The sequence below is a fragment of the Caretta caretta genome, chromosome 7, assembly GCF_965140235.1.
Source record: "Caretta caretta isolate rCarCar2 chromosome 7, rCarCar1.hap1, whole genome shotgun sequence".
In the NCBI taxonomy this organism is placed as follows: domain Eukaryota; kingdom Metazoa; phylum Chordata; order Testudines; family Cheloniidae; genus Caretta; species Caretta caretta.
This window is the reverse complement of record NC_134212.1, coordinates 94,229,985-94,243,156: the sequence shown is the minus strand read 5'-3', so window position 1 is coordinate 94,243,156 and position 13,172 is coordinate 94,229,985. Positions and strand designations below refer to the sequence as shown.

Genomic DNA, 13,172 nt, shown 5'->3' with positions numbered 1-13,172 from the left:
ATTTCTGTGAAGACTACCTACGAGCTACATATGACTCCACAGCAGCTAACTTAGGATAAGGAGGGGAAAGGCAATTAAAGGGGCTGCCAGTTGATTCTTTTGTCACAGCTAGTTTATTTGTTCATTAAAATGTTGCTGAAATGCATCCAATATCAAACTTTTTCATCCACATTACAGTACTCAAGTTTCCCAATTTTTCAAAAAACGTTAGCTGTACTGTGAATTTGGACTAACTTTGACTTTTCTCCACCTCCTAGGTGTGACTGAGTTTAAAAAAAAAGTAAAATATTTTACTGATATATTTTTTGAAGTGTAAACATGATTATTAAAAGATGACTAATTATTTCAGATAAAATGAATTTCTCCAGTTTTAATTCCTTGTCAGATCTGATTTCAGAAAGAGCTGCAATCTGTTTTATAATGCCATCTACTGGTCAAATAAAGTTGTGTGGGTTATTTTCTGTCTAATGGAAGAGATCAGGCATAATTGTTTTTACTTCATGTTTTCACAAGAGGCTTTTCTCCTTTATCAGCTGAACTGTTCCCAAATGTATACTTATTGTTTCTCTGCATGTCATAGATCATCAATTGAAAAAATTAATCTTGAAAATCAGTCCATTCACATGAAGATTTAATTGCTAAATTTTAAGGACCCAACAGCAGGTCTCTTCCTGTTGTACAGTGGCAGTCCTCCTATGCTTGTTCACTGCCAGAACACAAGAAGAAAACACAGAGATGAAATTCTTGGCCCTACTGAAATCAATGGGAATTTTGGAGCCAGAATTTCACCACTAGTAGCTATTATAGTTTAATCCAGTCTCTCTCTGTGTATGTGAACATGCACTGTTATTGGGTTGCATCCTTTCAAAAAGCAAAATAAATAAATAAAAATTAAAAGCCTCATTGGATCATCTCCCCATCTAGATGGTGATTTGTACACTGCGTGGATATGATGTGAACTGGAGGTTTATAATGGACTCCACAGTAAGCTGAAATCTGAAGAAGCTTTTGTTAAACAGACAGTCACCTGATCTATCTTAGGTACTTATATGGCCACATTGCTGTAGCAATCTGAGCCCCTTACAGTCTGCAGTGTATCCTTAGTGTTCTTTTCTCAACACCTCAGTTGTACCTCCATGTTACAGATGGAGAACTGAGGCACAGAGAGTTTAAGTGACTTGCCCATGGTCACACAGCAAGTCTATTGCAGAGCAGGGAATTCAAAAATTGCACCAAGGTCTTCAGTATCCCAGGCTAGTCCCTTAATCACTGGAAATCTTTCTGCATGTTCACAGCAGAAGGCTCATCCTTCCTTCTAACAATGTAAATACGGATTGTACTGTTATTAAATAACTTTGGCCGATTGGCTAACTTACTCTCCTACTAAAAAAATTCTGTTTAAAACCTGCCCAACCCCACTTAAACCCAAGAGATGAGTTTATTCTGCACATTCTGAAAATAACTAGGAAACATCGCAAACCCCTGGATTGTGTAGAAATCAGAAATCTGACCTTCTTTCAGGATCAACCATCCATTCTCCTTCCCATTCCCAGCCCTTTGGGGGCAAAAAGAACTCTCTTTTCAATTTAATTTTTCCTGTGACATCAGAAAACTTGTGGCGACCAACTAGTCCTGAGGTGCCCCACTTTCCAAACATAAGAGCTTGATTTTCATACTGTTTGAGAGAGAAGAATGAAAGAGCAGTTTAGGGTCCAAAGAAAAGCTCTTAGGAAAATATAAGTGTATATTTATGTAATCATTACAATTCAAACATTCTACTATATGTGGCCCATATCTGAAATCAAAGGACCAACCTATTAAATAGAAAATATTGTTTCATACTCCAAACAGAAACAAGTAGGGGTGCTGTCTCCTCTATATCTGCTGTCTCCGTCTCCTACCACATTTCCTCCTCATCCCTACTCTGCCACTGACAACTTCAGTGATCCTTTCATCTCTTCCTCCTACCCTCATCTCAGTGCCTCTTCAATGCTACCCTGTCTGCAGTGAATCCCCTCCCAACCTACACCCTCTCTTCATTCAAATCTACAAACCTATTGCTTCCAAGCTGCCTACAGGAGACAGCTTTAACTTTTTGGTAAATAAATTTCCATTATAATGAAAACATGTTGTACCATAAATTAATCACTACATGATCTTGTTAGTGTAAACTTTGTCCTTCTCCATGTCCCCTTCTTCTTTTTGTTGAGTCACATGTAAAATTGGATTATAAATTGATCAGGGCAGGCACGATAGGACTGATTCCGATCTTACACTAGTTTCACACTTCCATTGTTTTTAATGGAATTATTCTAGATATATACTGCTGTATGTTAAATCAAAATTTGATCCCAGATTGGTTTTGGGCTTTTTAACCCCTTTCTCCTGTAAAATTCCTAGAATATTTTTGGATTACTGTACCAACAGTAAAAAAACTTTGTCCCATAACCATTTGTATCTTATACTTAAGAAATCATGGATTTTGACATTCACTTTCTATTTTAAATTACTTTCACTACGGGTGCCTGAGTACTGCCAACTCAACTAACTATAGGGGTAATGGCTACACAGGCTGCTGTCATATGAGCAGCGGTTCAGCAACTATGTAGATAGAATAATAGAATATCAGGGTTGGAAGGGACCTCAGGAGGTCATTTAGTCCAACCCCCTGCTCAAAGCAGGACCAATCCCCAATTTTTGCCCCAGATCCCTAAATGGCCCCAGATTCCTAAATTGAACTTGAAGGATTCATGCAGGGTTCATGCACTTGGCAACATTCAGGGCACACCCTGAGTGTTGTGTAGGAGCAGTGCACACACGGCTCCTCTCAAGGGCATGAACCTTGGAAACTCGCCCAGATGACATGAACCGTGGGAAGCCTCCCAGGACTGGGCTCAAGGCCCGAGAGCAAGGAATGCGGTAGATAGATATTGGTAAATAAGAATATTAAACAAAGCCAGTGTATTCCTTTTATCTGTTGGAGTATGTAATGCGCAGGAGGAGGGAGAGAATAAAAGAGAGGGTGGAAATCTGACAAGCCAGACCAGCCTGCTTGCTTGCTTAAAGCCTTGTTCTGTCTTGTATTTGGACCGCAACATGAACTCACAACCCTGGGTTTAGCAGGCCACTGCTCAAACCACTGAGCTATCCCAGATGTTGATTTCCATTACTGCTTCGGCACACTGTAGCAATTACTAGGTAGTGCACATAAAGAGTGCCTGAATCTTATCATTAACAGAAGAATAAAATTGTTTCTTGGATTAGTCTAGATTCTTCTCATATTTTGGGCTCTTCGATTACAGAATACCAAGAAGGCTATTTTAAATATTATCCACCTAATTTTCACCATCCCACTACGCACAGTAACTCCTAACACTGCCATATTATGGTATTATCTCTTGTAATTGGAATTTGCTGGGTTTGCCTCAATTTTTCTGTAGTGTTTGTTTCAATGAATCTTTCTGCTCCTGTGGATTAACCATTACTAATCAATACAGCCTATGTTTGTCTATTCTCTGCTCAGATATGAACAAGCAATTAAAGTAGAAAGGTTCTTCATATAGCAACATGCTATGGGACAGATTTTAATCTTAATTATGCCAATATAAATCTAGAATCACTGTACTGAAGTCAGTGGAGTTACTCCAGATTTACATCTGTCTAACCAAGATCAGAATCTAGTTTTATGAGTTTGTCAGAGACATCATCTGGAAGAGATGTTGGGTCTGATTCTCCACTACCTTGAACCTAATCTAGTCATTTATATCTATGCAAAATGAGTGTAAAATGACACCAGTAATTCATGTCAGAATGTCAGTACATTCTAGAGTAAGTGACAAAGTTTCATGTAAGAGTAATATATTTAACATTAGCAAGCATACCATTTCTGCAGAAACACTGAATGTTCCTTCTGCAAAGCTATTAAACTTTTTTTCAGCTGCAGTCAACCCAAGCCAAATATTAACTCGCAACTGCACTGGAATTTTGGCACCTTTGTTCTTGTCCTGTGGGTACTGGAATATGTAAAAAGAATAGTTATCCTCTGTTATCATAGACAGTAAATGTAGGTTCTGAATAAATGTACATAATAGCTTAGACATATAGAAAATAATACATGGGTTATCCAAATACTCCTGCACTGCAGTTTCCTGCTTCAGTGGTCACTTCAAAATGTCTTTATCAGCAAAACCCCTGGTGCTTGACAGACATCACCAGAAAACATCCTAAAAAGTAGATCCCCACCCTTGATTTACTGGCATGCAAGAGCTAAACATAGGAAGATTATTGCTTAACTCCTTTCCTGTGTTTCCTTTCCAAAGTCTCGCATACCAATAAGTTTGCCTCTGCCCGGTACTGAGAACAATTATAACTTCATAGTTCAGCGTTGGTATTAGTATTTCTTTGTCACGAGAGGCTTGAAACGCAGAGTTCAGAAAGAATGTTTCACTCAAATAGGAGGCAAGTGCTATACACAGTACAGTTTTAAAGTAAGAGATTGTCTACACTGGGAAATTTCCTGGCATAACTATACTGATATACCAGTATAACTATATCTCTCTGTGTGGATACTCTTATCCTGGAATAAGAGTGCCTTTTTCTGGTTTAACTGACTTTCAAAGAGACAAACTTAACCAGAAAAAGTCACTGTAATTCTGGAATTAGGGTGTGCACCAGAAAGTTATACCAGTATAACTATAGCAGTCTAATTATACTGGTATAGCTGTGTGGGGAAATTTTCTCATGTAGACGAGCCTTAGGTATTAGGTTCAGACTAACATCCAAAAGTTTGAATATTTATCAGCAGCTTCTCTGAATGATCCAAATCCACCCAGTAAGAGTCTCTAGCCATGACAGATCCATCCACATGCCTTCTAGCAGCACCAGCACCCACATTGGCAGAATAACCAGATCATACTTCCGAGCTCTTGGATGAGGTTCTGAGCCACGGTCCAGAAGCTGATTCTGATTCTCTGTTACAATGGGCTTTCCCATCATACGCTGTGTGCTGTTTTGGCGAAAGCATCTGCAGTTTGGCTCTTTGTGGCTGACACCTCGCACCCTGAGTCTTATCACTCCACCACTTCAGAATTCTTACACCTCTCCTGTGCCGCTGTCAGACTGCGCCATACTGTATATCCTGCCAGCAGCTAGCTACTTAGGCTGCTGTCACCCACTCACGAGTTTTTCTACCTTGTTTTGTAGCAAGTTGCACTAGAAATGTCTCTCCTCTGCTATGGATCAGAGGGTACAATATGGCCCTAAGCATCTTAATGGAGGTACACATGGCTTTAACTTTTCATAAAATTAGCTAAGGGAAAACTTCTGATGGTAAAAATAGCACATTGTTTTTAAATTCAAGCTGTAGTGTTTGAAGTGGCACAATAAAATTATCTCAGTACCTTTAGAAAGATGGTCTGGGTCTTTCCACAGTATTTACCAGATGCTTCAGTACTTGTAGTAGAATACAAAACCTGGTGTGCGGGAATGCGGGTATAAGCTAGTCTCTTCTCTCCCCGGATCATCCAGATGATCACATCAGGTATACTGTTTTGTGGCTGTTTTTTTAAAAGAGAAAAAAAGAATCAAAACTATACTCTGCAATTAGCAAAATTTCAAACTAAACCAGTGTTTGGAGAGCAAAAGCAGAAATCAGATCTCTTTCAGGGATTTATTTAAGACAAAACAGAAATACAGATCCATGATACTAATATATGGGAGAAAAATTTCTTTTGCAAATAATTAAATGTCATACTGTTCTGAGATGATGATTAGAAAAAAGCCAAACAAGTCTTATAAAAAGATTTGATAAAGAAGCTGGAGGTATTCTATGAACATTTTCAGTCACAAATGGTTTATAATGAATATGCGAGGCTAGATCCTTTGGCCCAGTATGTCCCTTTTGTGCTGCTCCACTATTGAGGAATTCTTGGCCTGCATGGAGCCTAAAGTCAGTGGGACTTAAGTACACATTTAAAGGCTTTCCTGAATAAGGATGGACTTATGCACATGCTTACGTGCTCTCCTAAATCAGGGCCTGAAAGATGAAATCATTGTAACAAGAAATTTAGCAGAAGCTAAGTAAACATCCTGCCAGCGGTGTGCTGCCCCTTATACACTTCTGTTGGCTGTGTGCTAATTGTGAGTCTCACACTGGTTATCATAGCTTTTTACCAGTGATTTTTTAAAATTAGCAATGGCAAAGAGAAGATGAATATCGCTATAGATGAGATGAAAACAAATTAAAAGACTAGCTCATGTGAAAACAGTCATTTATTATGTTCTAAAGTTACTCAAGGGATTAAAACAAATTAGAATAACTGGTCTAAGCCCAATTTAAATAGGTTTCTCTAGCGGAAATTCTGGATGCACAGACCCTAAGGAAATTTGCAATTTCCAGACAGACTCATTAGGCAGACAGTGCTGCCCCTTTATCTAGATTAGAACCAAGTCTCTGGGTCTTATCCTGCTACCCTAACCCAAGAAAAATTCTCAGTGAAGTCAACTGCAATTAAAAACTTTACATTAAAATACATTTTAAACATATTCCTGGAAAGAAGTATTTTTCACTTTCTGAATTTGAAAATTACTGGGTGGAGAAGAATGGATGAAGGTTTCTTTTAAGTATTGTGCAATACATCAGCTTGAATCTGCGGTATATGCAGGCATTGTAGTTATTTTGTAGAAACTGTGTCTTTTTAAACCAACTGCATCATATGTATTTTGAAATACTGACCTCTTCGGTCAATTGCATTAATTTATCCGACCAGTCTTCAATTTCTGCCAAAGTGGCCTTCACATCGGTAGCGTCATTTCTCATCCTTGTTGCTGCCTCTAGAATGTGTTTAAGAGACTTGAGGCGCAGTTTTTGTATCTGTGTGTCAAGGACTGTGACATTGGATTTGCCTTCTAAGAGGGGCAATGGCTTACTGAAAAGAGAAACAAAAACTTTTAATAATATAAATCTTCCCTCTTAGCACCTAATTTCATTAAACAAATGTTGGAGGAGCACAGGTGTTCATACTTAAAGAAAAAATTTAACTAAGCTCTATAATATTATGTATCATCACCAGTATTTCCCAGTGGCGACAAAAATAACAGAAATCCATCAGAATAATGCTGTAGGGTCCAGTCCCACAGACACTCCTATTGGGCCTAGTGCTTACTACAGAGTTTAAGCCCACTGGCCGCAGGCCTCGGTTTATAATAAGCACTACTGTAAAACAGCCTTAGATAGATGTAATTTGTTTTGCTACACTTTTCAATTTTTCTACATATCAAATTAATGTAGAAGATTCATGTCTAGAAATGGATTTCAAAGGTGAAATCAACATTTTCAGACTCTTTTCATTGACTGAAAGCTGTGAGTGCTCAATAGTTCTGACAAATAAATCACTTATTTAAGTATCTAGCTATGAAGTTATCTAACTTTCAGGCACTCAAGTTTGAAAATTTGCACCAAAGTCCACTGCATAGAAATTCGTGAGACATCAGGGTGCACAGTTGCAATGAACATAACTAGGAAATTCCAGAGTACAGCAGCAGACCCCAGGGGAGAAAGTGATTGTAAAATGATTGTACTGATTTGTTAAAGCGATAGTTTTCCTGAGGTCTTCAAATGTATTCATTTTACAGAAGCTCCTTGCTACTCAGTTCATTAAGGTGCATTTAATATGGTATTAGAAGAAGCTCTTTTTCATAGCATTTTCCTGAGCTGTTGGTGAGATTGAAAAGACTTACTACTGAGTCTGAACCATGTAATCAGAAACCAGATGCACAAAAGCTCTGACCCTGCAGAGCCTTAATGCCAGCTGTATTGCATACTAGCATAAGTAGTCCCATTTCCTTGAATGTAAGTACTACACTTGGTAATGGGTGTTTGTGGGATTGGGCCTAAATATAATAGAACTCAGGCTACACCAGCTACCTCCTGAAAGCTGCTGCAGATTTCAGGTTTATAAAGGGCCTTAAAGCTTGTGGCAGATTTCGAGTCACTTAAAATATAACGTGACAAGGAAACTTCTTTTACAAATACAATATATGGAATTATGTTTCTTAATGCCATTCAAAAGTTTATTGTAAACTCTTTAGTGACTGTCACTATATGTTTGTACAGCGCCTAGCACAACGGGGCACTAATTTATTTGACGCCCCCAGGTGTTACCACAATCACATTGTTTAATAATATGTTTAATAAAGCCATAGGAATTGTTTGAAAGAGAATGTGTGTGTGCACGAGTGAGATAGAGAGATTTTATATATATACAAAGCGGACGTACCCACACTTTTCATGTGGTTGTAATGACATGAGACTAGGGTTGGTCCTAGACAATGTGCTGTCCTAAATGAATTTCAATATGCCAATCCCTTTCTGCCATCCATTCTGTCCTGCCCCTTATTAAACATTTTACTAAGTCATTTAAATTTCATTTAGGAATTAAAATTCCTACTAGTGATTTCTTACTAAAATGTACTATAACTCCATTGTGTTGGTTCTTCTCTTTCCCCTCCCTTCCTTATTTTTTCACTCCACTTCCTGTATATCTTGCTGAATCTCTTCCTCCCTCTTTTTGTTTTCTCTCCAATATTTTTAGTGTAAAATTCTTCCCTCTTTTCCACTTCTTTTTCTTTTTCCTGTTTTTTATGTTGTTTTCTCATCAACTTTACCCATGATTTTTCAATCTCTCTCTCCTCCAGTTCAGTCTCTCTTCTCTCTCATACTGCCCATTAATATATCTCTGCTTTCTTCTCCAATCCCTTCCCCCAAGTTTAGAAATTATTCTTCTCCAAACATCACAGCTCGGACACTTATTGCTCTGTCTAAATACACACAACTTATTGACTCACTTTCATTCCCTCCCAGGAAAGTCATCCCATCACAGAAACTTTTGAACACATTTTTTTGTGCCCTGGCCTTCGAGGAGAAACTGGGAGTTCTCCTCTCTCCCCTCCCCATGAGTGGGGCTGCTAGAGAAGATTCTTCTCCCTCCTGCCCAAGAAAGAGATCCTCTGTGGAAGACCTTTCTTCCTTCTCATGGTGGGAAGCGTTCGTGCCTTGAACAGCTGGGCCTCTGGACTGAGTGCATTGATCAAGGCTCAGGTGGCTTTGGCTGATGTAGCATCTGACCAGGTTGAACCGAGTTCCAACCATCTGTTCAGCATCAGCTCTGCTGGGCCGCTTCTCAGTAAACACTGATTTGTTGTGATGGCACCCCTAAAACTCAGCCCTTTGGAGAGAAGACCAGGCTTGAATTTTCAAAGGAGTTTAACGGAGTTAGGCACCCAAATCCCATCATCTTTCAATGGGATTTAAACACCTAATTTCTTCAGGCACTTCTGAAAATCTCAGTCTCTGAAGTTATGTCAAATCATGGGTAGCCACACAGCTAACTGATGAATTCCAGCAACCAGGTAGTAGACAGTATTACTCTGAGATTTGCACTTTGTCCAAATGGTATGTACCAAAAAAAAAAAAAAAAAAAATCCTTCAACTACATTTTTACAAACTGTCTGAGCCCATAAAGGAGATGCTGATATTCCATATCAACAAAACATCCCCAATAGACAACAGCTGAATGTATAACACCACAGAAGCCACATTACATTTTCAGAGTGTGAGTCTCTGAGTGTGTGTGAATGTGTGGAGGGGACAAAGGACACTACATAGCCACAATTTCAAGAATGGCCCTGCTCAACAGATTCTTTTTTTTTTAAAGTGCTGTTTCATTATTGTCAATTATTAATATAAAATAGAATGATAGGGCAAAAGAAATGGGTTCTAAGGTGATTTTCACATTGTGTTCTTATCTTCCTGGGCTTTGAATGATGAGTTATGCAATAACTTTTACCTTGTATCTTCTACAAGTTCATCTATCAGCTTCAGCCATATCTCTGCCAACTGGTTTTCAGAAACTTTACCCTGTATTCCTGATTTTAGGGCAGCTATGTTGGATTGCTGGAGGGTTTAAAGAAAAGGCACAGAATATATAAACTTACATTCTGTTATTACTTTTAATGTGAGTTCCACTCCTACATTCAACAAAACAACATTTATTTTGCTAGAAAAACCCAAAGACCACCAAGACATGTTCAGACATTATTCATATTTAATAGGCCTGATCCTGCATTCTTTGCAAAACTGCTGAAAAAGGAGTGCAGGGTTAGGCCCAATATGCTTAACAGTACATAATATTGCACCTATGTACCAATTAAAGTGCAATCCTATGGTCCTATGCATCCCCTCCTGTACAGTTTACTCCTTCTTCTGGCCGGAATACACTGCAGGAGGGATGGTTGTCACTTCCCAGAACACAGACATACAATTAACTCTGCTTTTGCAGCATTAATGTATGTCTATTCTGGAGAGCAAAATGTGTGCCAGAATTTGGTTCCCAAATTTGCTCTTAAAGCCCTCTTTCCACCCCATCCCGGAATCTTAAATTCACACAAATAATTTTGATGCAAAACATCAGAATAAAATAAGAATTCCTGAGTCACTTACCAGTCGTTCAACCATGGTTAGGATTAGGTTCACCGGGTCTAGTCTATGACTTATGTCCTCCCAAAAGGAAGTCAGTGTCACTACTGGCTTTGTGTTCACCCATGGCAGGTAATAATAGTAGTTACCTAATGTGAAACATTAATGTGTTAAGAGCTGTTTTTGAGAGTCTGAATACATACTTACTAAGGACTTGAAATTGTCATCCTTAGTTATGTTGAGTTGTTTCTTATTCTGTGATTAGTTCCATTGATTTCAGTTGGCCTATTCAGGCAGGCAGGTATTATTCAGTGAGAATCTTGCCCTCATTTATCTAATCGATTTATATTTTTCAGGTAAAGTAGTGTCCCTTGGAGAATAAGCATTTGACATGAATAATTTAGAAAGCCAATAAGGTGTTTTTTTAATCGTCTGATAACATATTTACAATATTCTCTCTAATAAGTCACGTGTGAAAGTAGCTTTATATATTTTTTTCTTTAGAATAAAATGTTTTAAAATAATTTTATGAGGGCAAAATTATTTGCTTTGTCTAGTAAATAAAAAAAACATGAAAACAACCTAAAGTGTGCAATAACTAAAGTAAAAATTAAAAGTATTGTATATGTTACTAATCAATCGAGTCCAGTGGTTCCCAAACTTGTTCCGCTGCTTGTGCAGGGAAAACCCCTGGCGGGCCGGGCCGGTTTGTTTACCTGCCGCATCCACAGGTTCAGTCGATCGCGGCTACCATTGGCCGCAGTTCGCGGCTCCAGGCCAATGGGAGCTGCTGGAAGTGGCAGCCAGTATATCCCTCAGCCTGCACTGCTTTCAGCAGCTCCCATTGACCTGGAGCAGCGAACCGCGGCCACTGGGAGCCGCGATCGGCCGAATCTGCAGATGCGGCAGGTAAACAAACCGGCCCAGCCCGCCAGAGGTTTTACCTGCACAAGCGGCGGAACAAGTTTGGGAACCACTGGACTAGTCTATCTGCTTTTAAGATGCCAATCATTTGTCTAAGAACTGAACAAGAGTTATGAAGAAAGCACAGAAAGTTCAAAACAGTATTTTCCTCTTTCATATCCTAGTTTTTCTGTGCTTGTGTTTATAACTTTTTTTATTGGTGCCCTGGGCCTATTGACTTCAATGGGATGTATCAACCCCAAATTGGATAGGTTTCATGTGTAACTAATTACAAGATAGAAGATATCAAGAGCAAATATAAATTTACATATTACTTTCAGTCATATCTTCAATAGTCTTTCAACAAATCAAGGTTGTTGTTATCCTAAAATTTGATCAACAAACAGATTGGTTTTCTAAAAGAGAATTCTGTACCTTTATAGCCACACTTCCATAGCATACTTACCATCAAATACAGCACGGCTGTACTGAGTTGTTGATGCCAAAGGCTTACAGGTGGTGTCAAACTTGTTCCCATAATTACCAATGCTAACCTCAAACTGGATAGCCTCACCAATATCTTGCAGCATGGTAGCAGAATGAAACACAGCAGACAGACTGAATTTTCGTCTGCGCTGATATTTCTGTACAGTATTACAAGAGTTTTTGTTTTAATTAATTAATTTGTACGTAATGGTAGAGGATTAGAAAAAAGTAGCAGTATCTACATGGAAACAACATTTACCTTAATACTTTTACACATTTCTATGAAACGGACATATGTACATACATACACACACTCCAAATAAGCAGAGGTAAAAATAGGAATGTGTAATAAAATAATACATTTGAAATAGTAAAGATTTCTTAAATCGCAATTTCTATGCTGGGAGGAAGGGAAAGTAATTTTTGCAGCCATATAATTAGTTATTTTTGTGGGGAGGTTTTCTGATTGTATATTAATGACCTGAATAAACAAAGGATTTAATTATTACAATTTTAGTATGTCATGTAATTCTCCAAAAAGAGTAAAACCAAGCATTTTGCATCTATACATATTGACAAGTGCGCCAGGAATTACCTCAACAACCAGTGCGTCATCACTGGAGATCGCCTCTATCTTTTTATTCACAGATTTACTGTCAAGTATTGTAGATAGTTCAACTAAGATTCTGCCTCTATAAGCAACTCCTTCCTCCTGTAAGACAATCACACAAAATTCTATATCTAACTGCTAAAAAAAACATACTCCTTTGCTGGCCAGCAAAATTGGAGTTGAAAGCCTGGCTCCCTTGAAGTTAATGGCAATACTTTAATTTCTATTATAAATGAAGAGCAAATATATTTAAGAAATAAGCAACAGTAAATTATAGATGCAACGTTTTTGTATGCTTTATTCTGGACAGCACCAAAAACATTGGTATTAAGCAAATATATAATATATAGACTGGATTTGTAGAGTAATTGAAAACTACTGCCCCTTAGGTTGAAGAAGTTGCTGACAATGGGACATATAGTCTACAAGCATCAAATGGATAGTTACTGCCCACTGGAGATCACATTGTAGCCCAAAGTAGATAGGTTTTCCTATAAATTATATCCTTCAGCCTCCATACAATCATTAATCCTTCTGAAATTGCATTTTAATCTTAAATGACCTGCAGAATCAGCTGCTTTCTGCTGAGGCTTTTCTATATTAGCTCTTAGGATAATGTGTCCCTCTGTTTTAGACAACTACAGAGCTTCAGCAGTAATATGGGCTGCTGTGCAGAGCAAGTGATGGCCATGGTCCTCA

General features: G+C 38.3%; 1 protein-coding gene across 3 annotated transcripts in view; it reads right to left on the bottom strand.

The window, feature by feature from the left end:
- The window catches only part of MYOF (myoferlin), a 109,270-nt gene that overhangs the window by 35,859 nt on the left and 60,239 nt on the right, over positions 1–13,172 (bottom strand). For all 3 annotated transcript variants that reach the window (XR_007357703.2, XM_048858413.2, XM_075130960.1), the window contains 8 exons: positions 12,459–12,575; positions 11,844–12,021; positions 10,499–10,623; positions 9,846–9,952; positions 6,734–6,926; positions 5,400–5,555; positions 3,882–4,013; positions 1,512–1,675 (listed from right to left, as the gene is read on the bottom strand). Coding sequence is in view for 2 of the 3 variants with exons in the window: in XM_048858413.2 (XP_048714370.2) it covers positions 1,512–1,675; positions 3,882–4,013; positions 5,400–5,555; positions 6,734–6,926; positions 9,846–9,952; positions 10,499–10,623; positions 11,844–12,021; positions 12,459–12,575 (1,172 nt within the window). In the remaining variant the exon portion in view is untranslated. The remainder of the gene's footprint in view (positions 1–1,511; positions 1,676–3,881; positions 4,014–5,399; positions 5,556–6,733; positions 6,927–9,845; positions 9,953–10,498; positions 10,624–11,843; positions 12,022–12,458; positions 12,576–13,172) is intronic.